General features: G+C 39.4%; 1 protein-coding gene across 4 annotated transcripts in view; it reads right to left on the reverse strand.

The window, feature by feature from the left end:
* The window catches only part of UBAC2 (UBA domain containing 2), a 170,085-nt gene that overhangs the window by 40,970 nt on the left and 101,316 nt on the right, over positions 1–27,799 (reverse strand). For 2 of the 4 annotated variants that reach the window (XM_007196817.2, XM_007196815.2), the window contains 2 exons: positions 24,253–24,376; positions 20,778–20,825 (listed from right to left, as the gene is read on the reverse strand). In XM_007196817.2, the coding sequence (XP_007196879.1) occupies positions 20,778–20,825; positions 24,253–24,376 (172 nt within the window). The remainder of the gene's footprint in view (positions 1–20,777; positions 20,826–24,252; positions 24,377–27,799) is intronic. The other 2 variants (XM_007196816.2, XM_057533103.1) reach the window with 1 other exon arrangement.

Raw genomic sequence — 27,799 nt, forward strand, 5'->3', positions numbered from 1 at the left:
GCAAAAGACACACTGGAGGAGGTCGAAGAGTGAATGGAAAAGGACTTTTGGTTTCAAATAATTTCTATGCTACTTCTCTCAAAAATGGTACAAAACAACAAAGAAAACAAAAACAGAAACATACTTCACATTCACTGAAAGCATCTGTAATCCTCAACCACACTAACAAAATGGAAAACACACTGAGTAGTTAGAAATACTTAGCATATGAGAAGAAGGGTAAATCCAAATGAGGGAGAGTGTCCCCCCGACAGACTCAGGGATTAGAGGCACCAGGTACTGTGAAGGTGGGAGTGAAGTGGAGGATCACAGAACTCTGTGCAAGAAGCAACCCCAATTCCTCCCCTCACCCAGCAGAGCCCCTATCTACCCTCTCCCTTCTCTACAGGGAGAAGGTAAAAGCTCTGCAGGGCCTGCATCAAAGAGGCTCTGGAGTGGGTAGAGCAGGCCAACAGGGGAGGCCGGGGGCTCTACACATGTGGACTTCATACAGACAGAGAGGCCTTCCGTGTATGTCTCATAGAACTTGCAGAAGAAGACAACAGAGGAAATATAGGAAGAAGGGGACTATATTTCAAGAGATAATAGCTGAGTTTTCCAGAATTAATAAAGAATATAGATACTCAGATTGAAAATGCAATAGTCCCAAGATGGATAACATAATGAAATTTATATCTAGATCCATTATAGTGAAACAGAGAAAGAAATCCTTAAAAGTGTGAACAAAAAAGAACAAAAGAGCGTAGCTCATTATACAAGGATAAGTCACAACCCACAGCAGTCACCCGCTGACAGCCCACCCTGAGGAGAATTCAGGGTGAAAAATCCGGATGAGGCACTCTGCTTTAGATAAACAGGCCCCTAGAGGGCTAGATGCATATCTCAGGAAGAATTTCAATGACCCCGGATTCTTGCACCTTCACATACAAAGAAAAGCACTAAAATTAACTTGAGATTCTGCTCTTTCTGATTGGCGGTAATCTTTGACTGAGATGTACGCTTGACTAGATGTATTTCACAGCCAAAAAATTCATATTTGGGCTTCCCTGGTGGCGCAGTGGTTGAGAATCTGCCTGCCAATGCAGGGGACGCGGGTTCGAGCCCTGGTCTGGGAAGATCCCACTTGCCGCGGAGCAACTAAGCCCGTGAGCCACAACTACTGAGCCTGCGCGTCTGGAGCCTGTGCTCCGCAACAAGAGAGGCCGCGATAGTGAGAGGCCCGCGCACCGCGATGAAGAGTGGCCCCCGCTTGCCGCAACTAGAGAAAGCCCTCGCACAGAAACGAAGACCCAACACAGCCAAAAATAAATAATAAATAAATAAATTAATTAATTTAAAAAAATGCAAAAAAAAAATTCATATTTATTATACTGGCGCCTCCCCTACTTCTTTGGAGCAGTTCCTCAGAGCTACAGTCCAGGCTACAGTCCTCAGTAAGACCCTGGATAAACCTTAAACTCACAACTCTTACGTTGTGCGTTTTTCTTTAAGTCAACAAAAGTAACCAGAGATCAAATACTGACTGCCTAGAGGAAGGAAAAACAATGTACTGTGAGCAGACAACAGCAACAAAAACAATGAGATACCGAGGAATAAACTTAATAAAAAATACACAAGGCCTTATAGAAAACTAAAAAACTATAATAAGGGACACTAAAAAAACCCTCTAGTAATAAATAAAGATATCATAACATCACATCTGCGAATGGGAAGATGCAAAATTGTTAAGACATCAGTTTTCACCATATTAATATATATATTCAATATAATACAAAAGAGGCTCTTGGGGTTTTTTGGTTGGAACTTAAATAACAATCCTAAAATTTGTATGGAATATTAAGGTTTAAATTTTTAGAAACATAATGTTGGGAAAAAGAAGCTGGACCCAAAAGATTGCATACATTATGATTCCACTTTGTAAATGGATCAGTCAAGTGGGAAAACCATAAAGCGAAACATGGAGGTGATGACCATCTGCGCCAGGAGAGCAGTCACAGAAGGGAGGGGCACCAAGGGCTCCAGGGGCCAGCAGTGCTCTGGCCTGCAAAGGGTTTTACGGGTGTGTCCACTTCATAGTGATTTGTTTGGCTTCATGACATTTATAGTTTATGCACATTTTGGTGTGTGTTATGTATCACAATAAAAAGATTTAAAAATAAAGAATAAATGATCCAGAAGAGTCAAGATAATTTTTGGGAAACATAATAAGGCCTATCAGATTTCAAAGTATGCTATAACGTCTGAGTACTTACAACAGTGTGGTCCTTACGTAGAGCTACTCAAATCGACGTAAAGAGCAAGAGCAGAGAAAAAGACTCGCGTACAAGGCACCGGGTTCACAGCAGAAACGGGTGCGTTAAATGGGAAAAAAAATACACGGGCCACACGTAAGGATAAAGACAAAACAGCTCTCCCTTCCTGGCACCACACATAAATTCCCAATGGATTAAGGACACAAATATAATTTATAAAACTGTAAATCTTTCTGCACAAAATACAGAAGGAACATCTTTTTGGTACTGGCATGAGGACGGATTTTTAAATAAGAAACATAAAGCCCAAACTATAAAAGAAAACACACATTCATCTACTTTACAATTTAAAAGCTACAGTGGGGGACCTCCTCGGTGGTGCAGTGGTTAAGAATCCGCCTGCCAATGCAGGGGACACGGGTTTGAGCCGTGGTCCAGGAAGATCCCACATGCCGCAGAGCAACTAAGCCCGTGCACCACAACTACTGAGCCTGCGCTCTAGAGCCTGTGAGCCACAACTACTGAAGCCCACGCGCCTAGAGTCCGTGCTCCACAACCAGAGAAGCTACTGCATGCCCGCACACCACAACAAAGAGTAGCCCCCGCTCGACGCAACTAGAGAAAGCCCGTGCACAGCAACAAAGACCCAATGAAGCCAAAAACAAACAAACAAACAAATAAATAAAATAAAAGCTACAGTGGGCCAAAAGTTACCATAAATGAAGGGAAACACAACAAGAGCCTGGGAGAAGGTCCTTAGGATTCTTGTCCTCAGCAAAGGTAGCGTCAGAACATAAAGAAACTATCCATTTGTAAGAAAAAGACAGTCAACCCAATTTATAAAGCAGATGAAAAGGCAATTTCAGAAAAGGAAATTCAAATGTCCAACAAACACATGAAAGGATGTTTATCCTCACTTGCCTTCAGAGAAATGCAAATCTTAATTGAACAATGTTAAATATAATAAAAATTAGCAAAAATGGAAAAATCTGGTTTCAAGTTTTCATGAGGATGAGGGGGAATTGAGAATTCTCCCACAGTCCTGAGGGAAGGCAAAGTGGCCCGACCACTGGGGAGAGCAATTTGACAATACCCAGCAGAGCTGCCAAAGGTATATTTCAGGAAATTCTCAATTGCAAAGCTCTGTGTAACAGCTAGGGAACAGTGTCCCAGGAGACGAATGGTTAAAGAGTGGTTTATTCATCCCACAGAATACTAAACAGCAGTTAAATAAACTCGGTGTACATGTATTAATATGTTTCTAAAAAGGTATTACATATTGTATTCATCTTTTTGCAAAACTTCAGAACACAAAATGCTAGTATTTACTGCTTATGGACACATACTCATGTAGTAAGTACAGAACCGCGGAGTGTGGTTTCTGCTGCAGCAGGATGATAAGGGGAGAAGGAAGGGGAGGCGCCGGGCGCAGCACTCTCTGTAACAAATACATATATATGTAATAGAGAAAGAGACAGGAAGTAAATATGGCAAAAATATATAATGAATTGGAGGCGAAGAAGTTAAGGATTCCTTTTCTGAAGATCTGGATAAAAAGGAAGATAGAAAATGGAGCTGTATAACAGCAAAATCACACTGATTTAGCTGAAGACAGCAAAATGTTGTTATAAATATAACATAATATGAAAAAAAATTGATCAAATCAGAACTGTGAGATTTGAATTAAGTGAAAAATTAAACACTTGTATTTTTTAGTCTCAAAGTGATTGTGAATTTGTCCATTTGTCCATAGTTGTTTTAACTTCATGTATTTGGAAAACGGTGGTGTATTTGGAAGCTGTTATTAGGCACACATACACTGACCCTTTTATCATAATAAAGAATCCCTCTTTGTTCTGAGTAATACTCACATAGAAATCTATTTCGTCTTATATTAATATGGCCATTTCAGATTTCTATTTCCATGATTAATCTTTCTTCATTCTTTTACTTTCAACCTTTTTTGTGTCTGTGTTTAAAGTGTGTCTTGTAGACCCCATATAGCACTTTCTTACTTTTAAATCCAGTCTGACAATCTCTGCCTTTTGATTAATGTGTTTACCTATTCACACTTAATATACTTACCTTGACATAGTTGAATTTTGCCGTTTGATTCTATCTCATTTGCTTTTTGTTCCTCCTTTCTCAATTCCTTTTGTGTTAAGCAAATATTTTTTAGTATTTCATTTTAATTTGTTTAATGGAATTTTGTTAGCAATATCTCATATTTTTTTCTTGTGTTTGCTCTAGGGATTACAATACACACATAAGGTGCTTAGAGTTAATACTGAATTACTTCAATTAAAATATAGGAAACTTCAAGAGTATAATTCCATTTAACATCACCCCCATTTACTGTGCTACTTTTCCGTCTTATATTATACCTATATATGTTATAAACCCATTAATACTGTGTTATTTATGCTTTATGAAATCATATACCTTTTAAAGAAATACAGAAAAAAATAACGACAATGTATAATTGTTGCCTGTACTTAAGGAGTTCACAATTTAGTAAGGGGGTGGGTTCTTAACAAGGGGGATGTTGGTCATAGATTCCTTCAGGGAATTGATGAAGGCCGAAGATTTTCATTCTCTAGCCCATATCTATCCCCTCACCATCACATATACAGTTATGAAATTATGTGTTCAATATTAGTAGGAACATCCTATGAAGAATTAGGACATCCTACCCAGTAATAAACAAATGCACGACTGCAAATTCTGGCAGGGATAAAGTAGGGCTTTTGTGCTCACTGGCTTAAAGTTCTATTCTAAGTGTTACTTATTTGAATGTATGCTCTGGAAGGGGAAGAATTTTGGTTGGTTTTGATCAGTGTTTGGCCTCTGCACCTAGAAGAGCACCTGCTGGGAGAATCGTGAATGAATGAATAGTCCAAAAAAACCCAAAAATGTCATCTTAGATTATTTTAAAGAAAATTGGAAAGGTGCCAGTAGACACACTTTTTTGGTCCTAAGTTCATATTTCCCATGTGACAAAAAGGTAGAATTCACCTGTCCACGCCTCTGATACATCAGCATGACCTCAAGCTGTCAAACAAAGTGCTACTGTAAAAAAGTTTCAGGTGGTGAAATTAAAATTCATATTTTAAGGCAAGAGAAGAAAAATTTAAACATAAAATTTTCTCTGCCCATTTTGTCCTCCTCCCCCTCCTCTAGTGTGCACTGTGCATCTGCATTATGTGTTAGCCAGACCTCCCCTACGGCAGAAATACCTGCTCAACCACAGAGGTCAATCTTTCTCCTTCTGGCACCACTATGTAACTCCTCAGATGATAACACTCCTTACTCAATCCTGTAAATGGTCACAATGACCCACCACTTGCCTTGTATACGCAGACACCTTAGGTGAACTTTATGTACAATGCCAATATATCATTTTCCTTAAAGATAGAGATTGGTGCAGAATAGACTGGTCAGACAACCTGGGGAGATACTGGGCTGCACCTTAGCTCTTAGCTTAGATACTGACTTATGACCTTATTAATTTTACTGGCTATATTACTTGTATTCTGCCTATTTTACAAGATTATTGTTTTTTTGCATTACCAAATGTGTGGTAAAATAAATGATGATTAGGTGACTTGAAACAACTGACCAAATATACAGTCCTATAAGATCAATGATTTTAACAGTGTGACTCTAGATACAGGAAGAAGCAACAAGAGGGAACCATTTCCTAGACCATAATAGACTAGTAAGACAGGCAGTCCAGAGGCTTCTGGCTATTGTTAACAGGGCCTAGTCCAGTAATAGCACTGAGTAGCCTATCAATGAAATCCTCCTCTGACCTGGGAATGAGCATTCCTAAGCACAGTGGGAAAAACTGGTCACGACATGCCTCCCAAACCTTAGTCAATACTAAGACTGAAAGGGAAGGGATTGTAGAATAAACAAAGTTGCCCACCATCCAGTTCTCCAAGAATCAAGTCATTAGCCACTGCAGTCGCTGACCTACAGCACACTCTGAAAGGATTTCAAGGCGAAGTTCAGGATGAAGCACTTTGTGCTCTGGGAAAACTGACAGAACTGGCTCTTAAGACAGATATTTCAGGAGAAAATGTCATAAACTTAGTTTCTTGCATCTCTGCATACTTAGAAAAGCACTAAAACCATTAACTAAGGTACCTGTTCCTTGCAAATAGCAGTAACCTTCTACCAAGATGTGTGCTTGACTGCATGTACTCCTTCGTCAAAATCACATGTGCATCGGCCGCCCCCTTCCCTCTGTGCAACAGTTCTCAGAGCTCTCTGAAACACTGTCTCCTGGATTATAATCCTTGGGTTGGCTCAGATAAAATTTTCCATTCTTTCTTAGATTGACTATTGATTAATTTTTTGGTCAACACAGGTATTCACACAAAGGATTAAAATATAAAGAGCTTTAAGAATTTAGTTTCCTATAAATATTTGATAATCACATCACCCTATTCTATGAGCAGATGGGGGATAAGATAAGCACATTAAATTTTACCTAAGTTATACCTCATTATTACCAAAAGCCTTGAGAGAGTATCACTTATTTATTATACTATCTTACATTGACATATTACTTTTAACTTTAATTTTCATTAACCCATAAACCCTTCTTATACTGGGACTTCTGAATGAGAGTTTTCTTGAAACCCACAGAGTTTGTGAAAAAAGAGGCTTTAAAAATAGACCACCTGCTGGGATTTGCAATGTCAAGAGGCCAGGGGAAATTCTAAGGGAGAGGTCTGGCAGGCCCTCAGAGCCCAGAAGCCCAAGATCAAGCTGAGAGGCCCAATGACAAGGGATGAAGCAGTGGCAGTGATCTCGGGCAGGCCAGGAGTCAGGGCCAGGATGCTCAGATACAGTGGAAATGAACAAGCGGGCTGTGTCTGTGAAGGGCAGGGAGAGCTGGAACCAGAGCATTCAAGCAGCAGGAGCTGGGAATCCCGGCCAGGTAAAGGGCCCCAGAGGTCAAGCAACCAGAGAGCATTCCGGACCTCTTGCAGTTGAAAGTCCAGGCCAAAGGGAATAAAGAATTTAATTTGCTGGGTGGAAACATGTGAAACTCCCTTGATTACAGAGAGTAAACCTCAACTGTCCTCTGGTCTTGTTTAGTGTTAGCATGTAAACCACAGCCAGCAAAGGTGAGAAACCATGACCTGGCACCAGCGCTCAGGTTTCTGTTGATCTCTTTCTCCAGTCAACTGTGGCTGAACAAAAACCCACTTGGCAAACTACACTGCCAGGGTCCTGGTGAACCAAAGTCCCAACATTCAAGAAACTTGTCACCTAATGGGACAGTAGGACAAACACAAGGGGCTGCTTTCCTAGGGGAGAGCATTGCCGTCACGAGATAAAGAGGAGCCGAGGGAACAAACGTTCCCGTGTATCTGGACCCCTTCATGCAGACTTCATGTTCACTCAAGTCCTGAAGACACCAGGCCCACTGAGGCCTCATGTATTCATTCCACACGTAGTTACTGAACTTCTTTAAGGTGCCACGCTGTGTTCTGAACACTGGGATACAGCAGGAGGCAAAACAAAGAAAATCCCTGCTCTAATGAACCTTACATTTTCCTGTTCCTTCTTCTTCACTGAAGAACGCTAAAGAAAGAAGGAAGGAACTTTGGAAATTACTCATTTTATTATGCAAAGAATATGTACACAAGTTAGAAATGCCCAAAGTTATTTGTGCCATTTGTGATTAATTATGAAATGACTGTTCTTTTCATGACAGAATCATGTGGCTTTAAGCACTTATTGAAAGAGTCTTGTTATCTTGTTCTTTGTCAAGTACAAAAGTGATTCAGATGAATTTCCCATAGCCCTCTTTTCTTTTTCAATATTATTTTAAAGTATCTATTTAAAACACTGGGTACCCTTCTGATTCTTGAAAAGTTGAATTAGAATAGGAACAGAATTAATTAAACTAATAATAGATTATTTGTTTCTAACAAATTGTCTTAGAAAGCTGCTCTAAGCTTTTCCTTTCAGAAAATCATGCGTCAAGAGGATTAGGTTAACTGCATAAAGCAGAAAACTGCAAATAACAGTGGCTTAAATACAACAGAAATTTATTTCTCCCTCATGTTAGAAAAGCTACAACCATCTTAACTGCATTCCAGGCAGCGGGGAGAAGAAAATGAGGAAGAACAAAAGGACAAAAGGCTACTTTAAGGAGCCTTCCTAGAAGTCCCACCAATATGTATGCTTATAGCTCATTAGCCAGGATGCCAGGATTTAGTTTGATAGCCATACCTAGATGCAAAGCAAACTGGAAAATGTGATCTTTTAGTTGGAGGCCCTGCTGCCTCAAATAAGATGAAGGTTCTGTTACAAAGGAAAAAAATACATTGGGGGACAGCTAGAGTCTCCAGCACGTGGAAAAAAGCCTTAATCAAATGCTAAAATGTAAATACCTTTGAATTTCCCTTTCAACAAGGAGACCATCCCCCTTTAAACTTACATTCACTTTCATAAACTGATTCAACAACTAAAATTGAGGGGAAAACAGGCATATGTTAAAATTTGCTTCTTACATTGGACTAAAAATAATAAATTAAAAATGAATGTAAAGATCAAGAACAACTTATGCATTTACAGATAGATTCAACAGGGAAAAACGAAATCCTTTTTTATGACCAAGAACAAGGCAAGGATGTCTATTCACCACTCTTATTTAACATTATACTAGAGGTCTCACCTAGTGCAATAGGCAAGAAAAATAAAAGGCACAAATTAGAAACAAAGAAATAAAACATATAAACCAAATATATTTCCTGATGACTTGATCATATATGTAGGAAACCATAAGGAATCCACAGAAAAGCTACCAGAAACAACAAATTCAGCAAAACTACAGGATACAATAGCAATATACAGAAATCAACTGCATTTCTACATACAAGCAACAAACATTTGGAACAAAACAACTCCATTTAAAATAGCATCAAAACCCCACAAAAACTTAGGAATACATTTAATGAAAGATGTGTAGGGCCTGTACATCAAAAATTTAAAAATTAAAAAGGGGAATTAAAGAATTACTAGAAAAATGTAGACACATATTATGTTTATGCATTGGAAGACCCAATATTGTTAAAATAGTTGTACTAGTTATCTATTACTGAATAACAAATTACCCAAAACTCAGTGGCTTAAAACAATAAGCATTTATTACACGTACAGTTTATGTGGGTCAGAAATCTAGGAACTGGTTAGTTGGGTGGCTGTAGCTCAAGGTCTCTCATGAGGCTGCAGTTGAGATGTCAGCCTACCTGCCTTCATCTGGGACTCCTGACTGGGGCTGATGGACCAGCTTCTAATGTGGTTCAGAAACACAACTGGCAAGTCAATGCTGACTGCTGGCAGGATGCCATCATTCTTTGCCATGCAGACCTCTCCACAGGGCTGCTTCAGTACCCTTGTGACATGGCAACTGGCTTCCGCCAGAATGAGTGACCTGAGAGGGAGCAGGATAGAAGTAACGTGTCTCTTATCATCAGCCTTTTGGAGTCACACTCCATCCCGCCGTATTCTATTCATTATAAGTGAATCGCTAAGTATAGCCCACACTCTAGAAGAGGGGAATTAAGCTCCATCTCTTGAAGTATAAAATAATTTGTGGCCATATTTTAAAATATCAAAATGGCAATCCTTCCTAACTCATCTATAGTTTCAGTGCAATCTCAAGCAAAATATTAACTGTATTTTTTTCTTTTTTGAAGGAAATTATAAGCTGATTTAAAAATGCGTATGCGAAATGGGACCTAATGAAACTGCAAAGCTTTTGCACAGCAAAGGAAACCATCAACAAGACGAAAAGACAACCCTCAGAATGGGAGAAAATATTTGCAAACGAATCAACGGACAAAGGATTAATCTCCAAAATATATAAACAGCTCATTCAGCTCAATATTAAAGAAATAAACACCCCAATCCAAAAATGGGCAGAAGACCTAAATAGACATTTCTCCAAAGAAGACATACAGACGGCCACGAAGCACATGAAAAGATGCTCAACATCACTAATTATTAGAGAAATGCAAATCAAAACTACAATGAGGTATCACCTCACACCAGTTAGAATGGGCATCATCAGAAAATCTACAAACAACAAATGCTGGAGAGGGTGTGGAGAAAAGGGAACCCTCTTGCACTGTTGGTGGGAATGTAAATTGATACAGCCACTATGGAGAACAATATGGAGGTTCCTTAAAAAACTAAAAATAGAATTACCATATGACCCAGCAATCCCACTACTGGGCATATACCCAGAGAAAACCATAATTCAAAAAGACACATGCACCCGAATGTTCATTGCAGCACTATTTACAATAGCCAGGTCATGGAGGCAACCTAAATGCCCATCAACAGACGAATGGATAAAGAAGTTGTGGTACATATATACAATGGAATATTACTCAGCCATAAAAAGGAACGAAATTGAGTCATTTGTTGAGACGTGGATGGATCTAGAGACTGTCATACAGAGTGAAGTAAGTCAGAAAGAGAAAAACAAATATCGTATATTAACGCATGTATGTGGAACCTAGAAAAATGGTACAGATGAGCCGGTTTGCAGGGCAGAAGTTGAGACACAGATGTAGAGAACAGACATATGGACACCAAGGCGGGAAAACTGCGGTGGGGTGGGGATGGTGGTGTGCTGAATTGGGCGATTGGGACTGACATGTATACACTGATGTGTATAAAATTGATGACTAATAAGAACCTGCAGTATAAAAAAAAAAATGCGTATGGAAAGTCAATGTTCCTAAAATAGCTTAACCAGTTTTGAAAAAGATGAACAAAGTTGGAGTACTTATGTTACCTGATTTCAAGACTTACCACACGCAAAAGTACTCAAACAGTATGGTACTGGCATGAGAACAAACATATAAATCACTGAGATAGAAAAGAAAGTCAAGAAACAGACCCACACTGGTCAACGGACTTTCAACAAAGGTGCTAGGGTAATACGCAAAGGAGAAAAGAGTCTTTTCAACGTTGATGGAACAATGCTAGATATCTATATGAAAAAAAATACATTTCAACCCTTAACTTCACAAATATTATACTCAAAGTGGATCTTAGACCTAAATGTAACAGCGAAAACTATTAAATTCTAGATGAAAACACAGGACAAAATGTTTGTGACATCAGATTAACAACTATTTCTTAAGATATCAAAGCACAAACTATTTTAAAAATTGAAATACTGAATTAATCAAGTTAAAACTTTTGCTTATTGAAAGTCATAGTTAAGGAAACAAAGAGGCAAGCCACAGACTGGTATAAACTTTTTACAAAATATATCCAACAAAGGGCTTATATCCAGAATATAAAAAGAACTCTTTTAATTTAATTATAATACAAATGTAACCCAACGAAAAAGTGGGTGAAAGATTTGAACAGACACAACACAAAGGAAGATATACAAATGGCTAGGAGTCACAGGAAAAGATGCCCAAATCACTAGTCATTAGAGAAACGCAAATTAAAACCACAAGATATAATTACACGCCACCTAGAATGACTGAACTTAAAATGACTGACAATGCGAAGTGCTGGCAAGGAGGCGGAGGAATTGGAATGCTCACGTACTGATGGTGGAAATGCAAAATGGCACAGTCACTTTGTAAAATAATATGGTACCATATATTTTTCATATGATAAATTCTAGCAATTCTACTCCTAGGCATTTACCCAAGAGAAGTAAAAACATATGTCCACACATAAATGTGTACACAGATCTTCACAGCAGCATGAAAAAAATGTTTAGGGTGACGGGACTGTTTTCTATCCTGATTGTGGTGGTTACAAAACTGTATACAATGACCAAAGTTCACCAAACTGTACACTTCAAATTGGTAAATTTTATTGCATGTAACACTTTAATGAACAAAAAAGAAAAAAAAATTTCATAAAAAAGTAAATGTGAAGATCTAGAAAGATTAAGACATTTCTGGATATACAATTCTCCTCTTAAACTTTATAAAAGAGGTGGGATTTTCGGAGACTAAAACCAATCTTTAGCAATGAAAAACTTCTGATACCTTAAAAATATTCCAAGCTAACATAAACTAACATAAGACTTTCTGATAATAAGCCATGCTGTTGTTTATAATGAATATGTTCAAAATCCCGTGCACTGATTTTTACCATAGTTCTTTACCAGCAGTTAAAATCAAGATATAGGAAAAATATCAACACAATCAGCCGCAAAGAGGAAGGAATACTGGACATTTCTATTTAAAAAAATCAGTTTAAAGAGATAATCAATACTGATTCAAGACTTTCCATCTCCTGATAGGAAAACAATGTAAAGACCCTGTGAGAAAACGCTCTGTGTGGCAACTGCCATGTAATGTACCAGTAATCATCTAAAATGAAAATGTATGTGTGTTTTTCTTGCTAACCTCTTCCTTATCTCCATTTCTTTTTCCTTTGACCAGCAGCAGTACTGACCCAGCTTAATATGTTTTATACTATCCTTTACACTTTCTCAAAGCCATCCTTTACTTCGTTTTCTTGTACATGACAATGCCAGAAACACAAGACAAAGAGCTTGTTGAAGGTGAGGTTTGAGCTGCATTTTTAATCCATCATATGGAGGACCAGTTAAATATCTTTGATGATATTAGAAAAGAAAGTACAGTACAGCTATAGACCGAATTCTTCATAATAGGGAGAAAGCAGAGGCTGCCAACGGGATAAAGTTTTCTTGGATATTGGTCGGCCCACAAAATTTTTAATGAAGGCTGTAGGAAGTTGCTGTGGATACGCGTCTTTCAGCACCTCTGGGTACTTTTAAAACTTCTTCATGACCAAGATCTCCCTCCAGAATCGTGTCTCCGTTGACGATGATCAGGGCCTCATCTTAGTGGTGTAGTCAAGGGAAGATCTAAGAACAGCTTTGTACCTAAGTGTCTTGTGGTTGAAACAGACATGGATGAGAGCCTTGAAATGTGCAGTGGAAGGCACTGAACCCACTGGACCGCCAGAACACCTGGCCTTTGGTCCTGGCTCTATCATCCATCAGCTGTGCAACCTGAACTTCAGCCTCCTCATCTTTCCAAATGGTAAGCCCAGGTTCTCCACCACCGTAGAGAGCGTGTCAAGAACCTAGTAAGGCAGTACACGTTGACAGCATCCTAACAATCATAAAGAGTTACAGTGTTTTATTGCACAGAAATAATTATTTTGATAATACTGAATTTTGATACTCAACAATTAGTTATAGAATAAAGATAAAATGCCAGACATTTTGCTAGGCACTGGGGATTATAAAGAATAACGTATAGTTTCTAAACTGAAAGGGCAGACTCAGAAAAGGCGTCAGAGTCAGAACTTAAATGAATAAGTTTTTTCTAGGAAAAGAAGGCATCTAAGGGTGAAGGAATGGATATAGTTGGAAGAAACTGCATATGGTTATGCAAAGCCACCTCTTAAGAGCACAGACACTAAAGCTCCAGTACCTGCATTTGAATGTTGTCTCCACTACTTATCAGTTATTCTTGGCAAATAACTTAAGTTCTCTGTGCCTCAGTTTCTTCATCTATAAAATGGGGACAACAGTTCCTACCTCATCAGGTTTTCAGGAGGACTAATTAAATAATATTTGTGAACTGCTTAGAAAAGAGCTGTATTAGTCTGCTTTCTCTAGGTTATACTGTGGTAACAAATTATCCCAAATTTCAGTAGCTTATAACAAAGGTTTATTCCTCACTCATCTTACATGTTGGCCACAGCCCTGATCCGTGTGTCTTCTTCATTCTGGGGTCTGGGCTGAAGGAGCAGCTTCTATCTGTCACATGCTTTTCTCATGACAAAAGGAACAGAGCAATGGCAGAACCACACAATGGTTCTTAAAACTTCTGCTTGTGAAGCATTCATCACTTCTGCTCATGGTCCAGTGGCTCATGTAAGTCACAGAGTAGAGTCTGGTGTTAACAGGGCATGAAGAGGCAGGCCCTGCAGGGAGGGGCCCGTAGAGATGGGCAGCAGATATTCTCAACAAACAAAACAGTTGAACAAACAATATAATCTACCACAAGTGCCTGGTACATAGTAAGTGCCATGTGTTTGTTCAAGAAAAATAAGTGATGGCACAGAATCCCGAGACAGCATGAGATGTCGGGAAGAGTAAGATGCTCAGTGTCCCTGGAGCACAGGGCCCACAGGGCTGAGAGAGGGACCTGAGGAGGCCTAATTTTGAAAGCCTCTGAAAGGTTTTTGCCTAAAAAAAGGTAAGTTAGTAAAAGGCAAGTTACAGCAATGAAAATTTTATAGCTATATTTTATGAGCCACTTCTCTGACAGTTTTATCAAGACATTGGCATGATTTCATCTGTTCTGCACTGAACATTTAAAAGTCTACTAATCACTCCCTGTGTAACACTTGTCTAATAAGACATTCTGTCAGCCCTGGACTGAGTTGTAATTGTCATGACAAGGCAGAGGACAGAAGGTTTCAGGACAGGGGAAGCGGGCACAGAGAGGAAGGGAGGGAAAATGGGGGGAGAGAGAAGGTATGAGTGAATCAATGAAAGAGAGAGAGAGAGTTGTACAATGGACTGATAAGCACTCAATTTGGTGTTGGGATTGTAAATACTGTGTTATATAAGAAGGTGAAAGCACCCTCTAAATATGGCTGTTTCTTAAGGATTCACTGTCATCTTCTACTTCTACCCTAGGTTCTTTCACAAGCCCAACCCACCTCACAGCTCTAACCAGCCTTGACTTCCCTCTGCAGCTTCTGTCCTCATTTTCTTTTTCTTTTTATAAATTTATTTATTTATTTATTTTTGGCTGCGTTGGGTCTTTGTTGCTGCGCGCGGGCTTTCTCTAGTCGCGGTGAGCAGGGGCTACTCTTTGTTGCGGTGCATGGGCTTCTCATTGCGGTGGCCTCTCTTGTTGTGGAGCACGGGCTCTAGGTGTGCGGGCTTCAGTAGTTGTGGCGCGTGGGCTCAGTAGTTGTGGCCCACAGGCTCTAGAGCACAGGCTCAGTAGTTGTGGCGCACGGGCTTAGTTGCTCCGAGGCATGTGGGATCTTCCTGGAGCAGGGCTCGAACCTGTGTCCCCTGCGTTGGCAGGCGGATTCTTAACCACTGCGCCACCAGGGAAGCCCTGTCCTCATTTTCAATGAACTGCTAGAAAATCATCTCAGTCCCTAAAGTGCAACTGAAAACCTTGGGCATCAGATGAGTTACCTGACCTGCTATACTGTACCCTTCTTTTGGTGAATTGGGAAAAGAAATCTAAGGGAAGCAAGAATAAGGAAGAAGAAAAGGAAGCATGAAGAGCAGAGAAAGACATGAAAAGCAGGGCAAGGCTCAGAGGACCCAACTCCCCATCCTCATTCACCCGAGACGCAGGTCAGGGCTCGAAAACTTACTCCAAAGAAGTTCTGATTTCCATAGTAGACAATGCTAGTTCCATAAGCTTTCTCCTTAATGATATACCATGACTTGGAAAGCCCATCAACATAAGGTTCTGTTTGATGCTTTTTCTTTTACAGTTACCGTAAGACAATGTTTTATTTTTTGTCTTTAAAACTCTTGTTGGAGGAAGAGAGACAGACAAATCACAGCCCACAAATGAGCCATCCTGACTCCTTCAAGGTTGCTCAACTCTCTCCTTCCCCCCTTCTTTGACTTACAAACCCTAATAAGACTTCTATAATCTTGCACCATCGTGAAGTTTTTTGTTTGAAAAGCTTTAAAGATCCTCACTGCCTACAGAGAAAAATACAAACTCAGACCACATCCAAAGTCCTAACGAATCTGGTGTGAATCTACGTTTCTAATCTTGTTACTGGGTAGGACAGATTTTCTTTCACACTAAGGTTGCTTGATCACAAGATAATCAAAGTCTGACATACTGTACAGAACAGGTAACAAACACAGGAAATGACTAGATCGTAAATGGACAGGTTGAAGGGGAGAAGCCTGGAGTCTGAGAAGTACAGGCCTGTCTGTTCATCTGCTGCGAAACAGCTTGAAAGAGGACCAAATGATGATAAATGTGTGAACTGTAAAAAGAGAAAAACTGGCGAAAGCAGGCTCCGTCTATTTTAATCACGCTAGAATCAGCTCAGGCCCGAGACTTCAGCTTTTGAGAATTAGGGCACATCCCAGGGGTAGTGACTCATAACTATGATTCATAAGACGGCAGAAAATGAAGAAGTGCAAGGATATGGATGGCCCAAAGACTTTCTGCAGAACCACAGAAGAACTTAAATAAAGTTCGATAAGAAAGCAACGTTTTCTTTAAGGAAAAAAAAGTATTGATGTGTAACAAGACTGAAGGAACTGTGAATATATAGAGTGGCCTCAATTTTTGAAGGTCTCTCACCAAAGACATGAAGAAGAGTAGTTAGACATGAGGTGGGAATATGATCAAAGTAGGTGTATAGTAACATTTTGAAGCACTCACTTCCACTGAAATATTTCACTTGGCTACTATAGCCAAGCTTTCCAATTACAATTTTGCAAACTTTCATGAAAACAGTCGTATTTTAGATATTAAATGTTGGTGTTGGGAATTCCCTGGTGGTGCAGTGGTTAAGAATCCGCCTGCCAATGCAGGGGACACGGGTTCGACCCCTGGTCCGGGAAGATCTCAAATGCCGCGGAGCAACTAAGCCCATGCACCACAACTACTGAGCCTGCGCTCTAGAGCCTGAGAGCCACAACTACTGAAGCCCACGTACCTAGAGCCTGTGCTCTGCAACAAGAGAAGCCACCGCAACAAAGAGCAGCCCCTGCTCGCCACAACTAGAGAAAGCCTGTGCGCAGCAACGAAGACCCAACGCAGCCAAAAAAAAAAAAAAAAATGTTGGTGTTAAAAGCCAGAATTGTCAAAGGAAGAACAACGCAACATTAAAACATTTATCAGTGGTACCTGTGAATACAGTTAAGTCCCCTACATACAAACAAGTTCCGTTCATAAATCCAATTTGTTTGTAAGTCCAACAAAATTAGCCTAGGTACCCAACTAACACAATCGGCTATACAGCACTGTACTGTAATAGGTTTATAATACTCTTCACACAAATAATATATGAGAAACAAACACCAAAAATAAAACATTTTTAGTCTTACAGTACAGTACCTTGAAAAGTACAGTAGTACCGTACAACAGCTGGCATCCAGGCGCTGGGATTGAGCGGACAGGCAAGCAGGAGCTACATCACCGCTGCTTTTATGCTTGCTTCCTGACATCCTGGGCTTGAAATAAAGATTCTGTACTACTGTACAGATACTGTATAGAGTACGGTATTGTACTCTATACAGTACCGTAAAGTACACAAAAACACAACCACTTGTAGAGGATGCACGCATGTGACAATGTACGCCAGACATGTGAACTAACTTGACTGGACATGCGAGCGCGCACTGCCATCTTTGAAAGTTCGCAACTTGAAGGCTCGTATGTAGGGGACTTACTGCAATCTTAATCTTTATGTAAAACCGAATGACCCTTAACCTTTCTGGCAGCAGCTGGAATCCCTGAGGGATCACAAAACAGAACTGTGGAGAGACAGCTATCCTAGTCAAATTAACTCATTATTGCTCCTCATAAGCTAAACACACTTCCCCAACCCCCCTCCACCCAGGAAAAATATTTAGTCCTTATTCTCTTCTGTGACATCACTGAAGACAGAAAGTGCACTCCCACCTAGCAAAATACTGTCCTGATGTAATTTATCTCCTCCTCCTCTTTTAGTCAGCGGGATATTTTTAAGCTCAGTATTCAGAAACATTTCTAATCATGAAAGAATGGGTGACACAAGGAGAGAGAAAAACCAGCCTAAGCAAAATAAATACACCAATAACTAAATAAAATAAACCCAAAGTTGGCAGCTTTTCAGAAGGGCATGAGTAAAGGTTTTGGTTTCTATGACAGCAGATAACACATGACTTAGGTTTATACAAATGTCTTTTTATTAAAAAAAAAGCTCTTTCTCTTAAAAACACAGATTGAAATAAAATTACTTCCTTACTACATATAGTATGTTAGGAGAACTATTGGTTTCAGAGCTAAAAGGTGATTATTTTATCAACAGGTTTTCTAACATTCCTCCAAAACACTGAAAACCATCTGTGCATTTCTTTCTGGTAGTAAAAATTTTATTTTCTTTTTAGTATTTTATTTAGCATAAAAACACCCCCCCCCCACACAAAAACAAAAAAGGGAAGTTGCCTGATAAATACGGGGAGAGAAGTCAGGTTGAGCAAGAGACATCTGGGACAAGCTGTGGCTTTGTGAATCTCAGATCTCGATCCCTCAATCAGTGGTGTGTAAACCAAACATTCACAAATAATTTTAATATTCTCCTTTATAATTATCCTTATCTAAAGTATACCATATTATATTAAATATTTCATAACAAAAGTATGATTTTTCTGTAAAAAGTCAGAAACAAAATATTCATTAAATTCAAAACAAGCACTAACATCTATGGTATAGCATGAAGGAAAACTGGTGTAATTATCCCTGATATTAACATCTTAAGTAAACATAGTATCATCTAACTATGGTGGAATAATAATAAAGAACAAGGCTGATATGAAGATTTATCAGATTTGTGTAATGGTAGGAGGTCAGTAATATTAGCTGAATTAGTTACTATAAAGTGAAGATTCAATTGGCTCAAAGGTGTTTACTAATAGTGGGATTATTCAAATGCTAGCTACATTCATCTGGGGATTATATTTCAAATACTGAGCAATTCTATTCACTCTTCTGAAACTAGGAATTTTAGTGTTAAAAATTTGTTAAACTTCTGATTCCTTTAAAAAATTAAATCAAGCACCTTACCACCTGTTAAGCATCTGTACGAGAAAAGACTGATCACAACATACATACTTTAGATTTTAAAAAGACTAGAAAGAGATGAAAAATGCAACCTCCAATTCTAGAGCACTGAATGTCACAAAGTGAAACTTTCTGAGGTGACAGCAAGAACTTATTTTAAAACCAGGAATCTGAAAACAGAATAAAGAAAGAAAATGGGATGCCTTAAAACAAATGAGTCACATAATGAGTTATTAAAGAGGGGTTCAGATAATGTGAGCAAATCAATTAACAGTAAACTAACACAATGAAATGTAACACAATAAGGTACTTTTCAAATTTTTGAATGCTTTAGGAAAATATCCAAAAAAGGGCTCAAGATTATCACTGCTAAGAGAAACAGAACGTTATCATGAACAAAGGAGTGAATTCTCATGCTGCTTTCATTATGAAAGCAGTGAACTATCTATTGTCTGCAGGCTGGTTAAGTACCTGCCAATCAAGCTGGCAGTTCAAGTGGGGATGAGATTAGACTGGGCAGAGCCTGGCCACTGTGCCCCACAGGATTAGTATGACCCCAGGCTGTCCTTTAAATCACTACAAGTCTTAAGAATACCAGGTGGCTCAGATGGCTTGAAGACCCCACAATGGAGTTCAGCTCTGTGGTCCTGAAGCAAATCTGGGCATCTGAGAAAAATGTTTAGGGAGAGGGAAACAAAGTGACTTCAATCCCCAGAATTCTGGCTGGATGTTGTGAGGAGTGAAGGATTAAGTTGTATATGAAAAGAATAAACATAGAAAAGAAATAAAACAGAGAGCATAAAGGAAGGAAAGAAGTGAGCAGGCTTAAAGTAATGATCCAGTGTCTCAAAATACCATTCACCCAGGAAACAAGAATAAGTAGTGATAACTTACTTAAAATGTCTGCAGTGGAATGCAGTTATTTCCAAATCCTTTCCCTTTGATGTTATACATGTTACTATAAATCCAGTCTGCTATTTTCTTAGTCTTTTCCAAGAAAGAAATTGAAAACTATATTTCACATATACTAGTTATAAACTTATTTTTAGATAAATTTGGGAGTTCAAATTTAAGCCATGGATGAAAAATAAAGCTCAATTTCATGGTTTAGATTCATTTTCAATACCTCATAGAGTTTATTAAAATAAACTTATATGCTTATTAAAGTAAAATAAAATAAAATAATAAAATAAAATAAAATACAGCAGGGTGGGGATGGGGGAGATGAAGGTGGTCTGGCACACAGATGAGACGTCGCCCTCTTCCTTCTCTGGCCACACACCCTGATGAATCTTCCATCAGTTCCAATCCACCTGACTTTCCACTTAACCTTATTTTTCCCCTTGCATGACCATGTCTCTTTCCAAAACAAGCAGAATATCTCTCACTAATTTTGGTAAATCCAACTTCTTCATTTTCTTTTTCTGCCATTTTGTTCTACTATGAGTTCAACTACTAAGTAATTTAAAAATAACACTGACAAACTCAGCTAAAACTTTCATTAAAATTAACTTGAAAACTGAGACAAACTGGCTTCTTTCATCTCAATTATCCATGCAACTGGCTTTTTCATCACTAAGGAAGTAGCTTTGAGATGCAATCTGACACCTGAAGACAACTGAATATGACCTATAATCTAAATATGACATTTTTCCTAAAGTTTGTTCAGAAAAGAGGGGGAATTGGGCGAGGGGGGAATCACACTTACAAGTCCACTTATGGCTACAATCCAGATGTAGGAACCAGAGGTGAAAAGCTATAAAAGAAAAAAAAAGGCAACTAAAAATGAAATTCAACTGCCAGTCACAGCATATTTATTTTTACATAACTACAGCCATAACCATTTATGTTGTCTTAATTATACATATCTTAATATAAACAAATAGAAAATTAATAAATATCAATTCTGTTATATAAAAGAAAACAACATCTTAATTTTTCTTTTTTCTTTCTTTTTTTTTTATACCAAGACCTAACTCAGCTTTTCAATAGCCTAAAACAGATTGGTTGAACCCAGCCCACTCCCGTGCAAAGAAAAATAAGTGAAATTCAAGCATATTCTTATTTACAAATGGACATTAATTGGCTTAAAGTAAAATACTATATAGAAAGAAATTATTAGCATTAACAACATACAAAATATGTAGTCACCATCCAATGCTTGGTGTTAAGTAATGACATGTAATATTAGTTTATATAATTCTCTCATTTCAATTTCTTGTTATTGCTACTCTAGTTTTAGATGGAAGACATCTGCCAGCATACAGGTCCATGTCCAATGCTGCTCTGCTTAACTGCTGATACTCTCATTCCAGTTTACCCAAGAACGAGCAAACTAAGTAATGGTATCAAAGTTCATTAATGGCAAAAGCAGTTAGAATTGGGTCTCATGAAACCTCTCCCTTTGTTTTCCAAATCATTTACATCCAAGGGTGTGCTCAGGGTTTAAAAAAAAAAAAGTCACAAGACATCTCAAAGTGTTCCTGCAAGAAAGAAAAGATTTGTAGCCTAATAACAGGATATTATTGGGATGATTGGTGAAATTTGAATAAGATAAAAATTTGAATAAGATTGTATCAATGTTAATTTCCCAATTTTGTTAACTGAACAATGGTTATGTAAGAGAATGCCCTTGTTTATAGGAAATATACACTGAAATATTTAGGGAATAAAATAAAGTCACATATATAGATTAAAAAAAAAAGACTTGTAGCTTAGCGTTTGTTCACATTTAGATCTTTAGATGGGGAGTTTAAGCACTTCTGCTCGTAGAGAAAGAAGCGGGTTCATTGCTGACACTGTGCTACATGAAAACCTCAAAGTGGTGCCCATTTATCAAGGATATATAGAAAAAAAGATACACAGAAAGAAGACAAAGGTAAGAGATGACAAAGCACAAGTAAAAAAAGAATCTGACCAGCTGTGCTCTTGTGTTAGCTAATGTGGAAATGAGCACTGGCTACAACTTCAAATTTAATCCCTTGATCTAAAATTTAATCCTTTGATCTAGCGTGGATGCTTGATCAGTGTGAATGACTGATAATAACAAGGATGAGAATGATGTGGAAAAATATTTTTCTGTAGTCTTCTTCTAAAAGTTTAGAGAACAAGAAAACAGCTAGCACTTTCACAGCACTTGCTGTGCGCTTTCTCTCACAGCTGGGCTCCTTGAGGGCGGGCGCCGCATCTCATGCTTCATTTTATCCTCCGCAGCCCCCAGCACCGGGCATCACATGACTGGCTCTTGGGCCATGTGTACTTAAATGACCCTTCACAAATATTGTTGCTCTCCTGATAATGATTAAAGTCATTCATTCACTCATCCATTCATCCGTCAAACGTCCCTGGTTTTAAGAAGTTGTTGAGTAAGAGACAGAGGCACAGAAACATGTGCGAAGGTCCAGAGGGGAGGGATGGAAGGAGAGAACAGAAGTTTTGGGAACAAAAGGTTCACGCTCATGTCAAGGTGGGGAGGGGTGGGGGCTGACATGGGACAGGCAAGAAGAGACCCTGGATGCCATTCATGCTAAGGACTTCAGATTTTATCAAGAAGCCAGGGGCATCTCCACCTCTACTTTCTGACACCAACTTCTACTTCACCAACAAAACAAAACAAAAAAAACAACCCACTCACAATCTCAGAAAAACCAAAGGTGGCAGCCATAGAGACACAAATGATTAATTAATAATAGGAACCAATTGACTTAGTTCTTATTATCTGTTCAGATTACCCTAAAAACTCAATGCTATAATCTCTAATCCTTCAAATGACCCTGTAAGATACATATCGTTGTCCCCACTTTACAGATGAGCAAATGGGGGATCAGAAAAAGTGACAGAGAAAGAAAATAATTACCAGAGCAACTAAGTAAACCAAAGTCTACGTGGCTCCAAAGACCTTCCACAATGCTCCACTGAATTCCTACTCCATAATGAATAAAACAATGTTTTTCACCCTCAAAGATGCTCTATAACTAGAGTCAACAGTGAAGCTTAGAAGCTTCCATAACTTGACCCAAGTCTCAAGGTAGTGTGTGTCATGTCAGAACTGGAACTTGGGTCTCCTGCCCCCCATCCAGGGTGCTCTTCTACCGTTGCATTTTGCTTTCTGTTGTAACATCTTAAAAAAGAATTAAACATGCCACAGCAAATCCTAGTAGTAAGAGTCAAATGCGGAAATGGGCTATTAGGTTATATGAGTATTCGGGAGGATAAGGGAGAGTGTAACGCTGTATAGGTTGAGAGATGAAGAATAAACACATTTCATGAGAAACGGCTGTAAAGTGGTTAGGAAACACCCACCCCAGATGAGCCACTGCTAACACAAGACAGCAGACTAGAGAAGTTAGAGGAAACGCTGAAGGTTAAAAGGGGACGGAGCAGGGCATTCTACAGTGACACTGGTATCCGGTTCCACGTGCGTGGGGTAAGGAATGTTATGAGCATAATGGTGGATCAAAAGGCCAAGCTACACATGGTACCACAGGAAACAGCAGAGTAAAAGTTTACATCAAAAGGTGTGAGAGTGAAAGAAAAGTGACAGGTACTACAGGTTGAAAACTGAAAATCACATGTATCTTCTATTACTGGGCCTGGAACCCAGGAGAGAGCAATCAATATTCATTGAATATTGGTGAAGAGAATCTTTGTCAATTTAAGTCAAACAGTCAGTCCTCTAATGGCCTTCGTGTCAAACCATCTAGTGGATGGTGACAGTGCAGTCAAGCCCGTGCAGCGCAGGAGTTATGAAGCTGGCAAAGCATATCTGGTTCCTGCTTCAGAGCTTTATTTGTGACACTCTATTCAATAAATTAATTTTGACAGTGGTTCTCCACTTTCCACCTTTTGACTGTTCTCATTTGTTTCCACTTCATACTATGATTTTTAAAAAATACTTAAACGCAACTGTACAATGAAATTAAAATATTTTCCACCGATTCAAATTACAGTGAAAGCTCTTATCAGATTTCTAAAGGCTATGAAAGTATTCTAGTATCTTATATTCCTTGACGTTCTTGTTCTGTAACACTTCCTTTGAACGTTTGATATAGATCATGAAGCCAAACTTATGGGAAAAAAACACATTGTTTTCAAGGAGATCAAATGAGAAAAAGACCGAAAAAAAAAAATAAAAAGAGAGAGATCTGGTTAAAGAAACATGAACATAAAAATGCATACTGTACCTGTAGTCCCAATATATAAATCAGTGTCTTGTTTGTGATGGACAACGGGCCCAGAATATGTGCCACCTGGACTCTCGGGATGGAGCAGTAAAATGGTACAAACAGAGCAAACACAGGTGCCAGGCTATGCAAACAAACAAACAAATAAAATCACTATGGTATAACACTCAATTTAAAATACCAATGGTAAATGTATATCTGAAGTAACACTGCTTATCATTTTATTTCAGTCTGAAAGCATGGTCTTAGATACGCAAGTTGGTTTCTATACGTACATCACATCCAAAATAATTTGTACATATATATAACATTTTATGAGACCTCTAATTATCTAACCCTTGTCGACCCTCCCAAAACTACTGCAAAGAGGCGGTTCAGCATCTACTAATGAACTGTCAGCACTGTGAGAAAATCTAAAGTTGATGCTGTGTGTTCTTCTCACGAATGACCTGAAATCTGATGAAAGAGATTAGATGAACCAAAAGCAAGAAACATTACAATTCATCACACAGTCAAATCCAAAATCTTCATCTCAGACTTCGTCCAATCACATTTCACTCCAGCACTTGACATGGCTCGCCGCTCCTGTCCTCCCTTCCTCAAATTCCTTCCTGCTTTTGTCTTAAACCCTGTTTCTTGCTGGTCTGCCCATGTGTCTCCCACCACTCTTCTCCTACCCTCTCCAGGGTTCCATTATAGTCTTTTCTTCTTGCTCCAGTCTCTCCTGGTATAATCCTAAGCCCTTCTGTGGCTTCAACTAAAAAAATGAAGTGAGTCCCCAAACTGTCCGGCTGTCCCCTCACCTTGGCTATGAAACTCGATTTGATACCTTCGACTTGACATATTCAAAAGTCACAAACGTCTTTCTACTTAAAGTCTTGTTTCTCTCTAATCCATCTGCTAACACTGCCAACAGTATTGTCTTCCCCAAACACAACTCTGATCATGTCACACCCTTGTTTAAAACCCTTCCTTCCACAGGCTGCCAGTATCCAAAGAGGAAATTCAAACATCAGCATGAATGAGCAAAGTCCTGCGATTCTTTCTTACCAGGGTGGTTTCTTGCAACCGTCCTCCTCTCCCTTCCCCTGATCTGGCCCATCCCCTCTCACCCCCTCCCCGCCCAGATGCTCCCTGGGCACCTTAGGCTCTGATGACTATTCACTGACACAGGTTACTCTTTCAACACAAGAGTGTCCGTTGCACTTTTCTGCTCAGGAAACTTACACTTACGGTGTGTGACAGAGCTCAACTCTTCCCAGAGATCCCTCCACCCTCCTGCTGGTTAGCTGCTCTCCTTCACCCTCACAGTTACCCCAGTGTCACTGTTTGAGTGAGTCTGTGTGAGACGCAGTGGGCCAGGCACAGCAGCTCCGTCCACATCTCTAAGTAAGAAGCAGCCCTGAACCTCAAGGAACTAGAGCTCCAGGACGGCGAACTCACATTCCTACGAGGGTGAGGTGGGAGACGTGAATGAGGCATGTGGTTTGGACACACACTTAACACCCACTCTTCATTAAACTCACGGCTTAATTTAATTAGTCTTTTATTTTCTCATGTTTTGGATAAGTGGCATCGTACAAAGAACGACTGCTTTTACCATAAGAAAAATGCAAGAAATATTTTTCACTTCCACAAAGAAATGTTCTCATTATCATTTCTGTGGAAACAACAGGTCCCTCTCGTGCATTTTCCCATCTTCGATAGAGAATGTATTATTAAAAAAATCATTCACTGTCCTCTCGATTCTATTAAAAACAAAACCAAACCAAACACATGTTGAAGATGTGATAAATGGCAGCATCATCTACAGGCAGCTATAAGAAGGTAGTAAATGCTAGAAGAGGGAAAACCCCAACCAGTGAACAGCTGAGCGCCAGGCCCTGGTCAGGACTGGAGACCCGAAGACGGGTAAGATGCAGCCTCCTGCGTAAGGAGGTCTCGTAAGGAGACGGCAGGGACAGGGCAGCAGAGGTCTGCAGACAGCTGGGCGGGCCTGGAATGCTTCACTCCTCTGGCCCTCCTCCTGGGCTGAATACATCCCAAGGCAGGGAACGAGATACATCCTCGTGGTTATCCCAGCATTGGACCCAGTGCTTGGCACAGGAGAAAAGCTCATTAAATGTGGGGCAATGAAACAATTCTTATTCTTGAACAGCTGTATGATCTACATCTTAACTAACTACATAGGGTTTTAAAAAAAATCTCCCATTAGATTATTCATTTTATGAGAAAGCACCACGTTCTATTTAGCGTTGCATCCCCCTAGTGCCTAATGCGGACACTTACCCGTAATCGACCGGCAACATTTGTTAGATTAAAAAAAAAAAATTAACGAAAGCAATTTTAACAGAGGGTTATTTAAATTGTCATTCTAAATATCAATACTACACACAAACACAGCTGGTGAAGCAGCCGTGCATTCTTTTCATTAAAAAGAACAAGTTAATCGCTCCTGGGCTTAAAATCCTGCAATGACCCACCGCCAGCCAAGAGTAAAAGCCAAAGTCATGACAGACACGCACAAGGCCCTGCGTCCCCCACCCCGACCTGCCTTCTACTCCGTAGACTCCCCCTACTCGCTCTCACTGCTCCCCGGACACTGGGCCGGGCACACGGTGCCCCAGGGCGCGTGCCGCTGCTTCCCCCTCTCCTGGCCATCTCCCCACAGACAAGTGCATCACTCACTCCCTTACACCCTTCAGGTCTTCACTCAAATGGCACCTTCTCCAATAAGCCCTCCCTGACCACCCCACTCCAAACTGCAGCCCGCGCCCACCTCATAGCCCCACCCCTACTCTGCCTTCTCTCTTGCCTCCCCCCACAGCACCGATGACCTCCTAATTTACTACGCGGCTTATTTACCATCTGTCTCCACGACTAGGATGGAAGCTCCACGAAGGCAGGGATCTCTATCAGTCTGTTTGCTGCTTTACCTCCACTCTCGAGAACCACACCTGGCACAGGCTAGTTGCTCAGTGAGTACGTGCTGAATCAACGAATTTCTCTTTAAAATGGTAAAACCATACAGCAGAATTTGTCTGTTGTTTTAAAGAGCCCCTTTTCTTGTTTTGTTGTTTTTAATGGGATTAAAACATCCAGTTTCATAGATATACTCAAAGTATGGCCTGTTGGTCTCTTGGTAATAATAAGAAAACTCTATTTTGGTTGCACTTGAGTTTCTCACTACAGAACATGTCTTTAGGTACTTAACTTATAGAAGGTCTTCTGTTTACATTTAGCAATAAAGTGTAAAGAGTGAAGCTATAATAAAAAATCTGAAGCAGAGTTCTTGCTTGAGGTTACATTCCAATGTAAACTAAGAAATATTGATAGGAATTTTAATGACCCCAGCTCATACCTTATATACCAATAGAAGAAGTTTCAAAATTCCTTAGAAGTTATTCATCACTGTGTAGTTTAAAATGATGACTAAATACTAAACTACATCTACCCATAATACAAAAGCATATATTTCAGACCATGGTTACACAGGTTGTTTTGTAGAAAATTTCCATTGCTATTTCTATACACACTGTTTTTAGTC

The sequence above is a fragment of the Balaenoptera acutorostrata genome, chromosome 18, assembly GCF_949987535.1.
Source record: "Balaenoptera acutorostrata chromosome 18, mBalAcu1.1, whole genome shotgun sequence".
NCBI lineage: Eukaryota > Metazoa > Chordata > Mammalia > Artiodactyla > Balaenopteridae > Balaenoptera > Balaenoptera acutorostrata.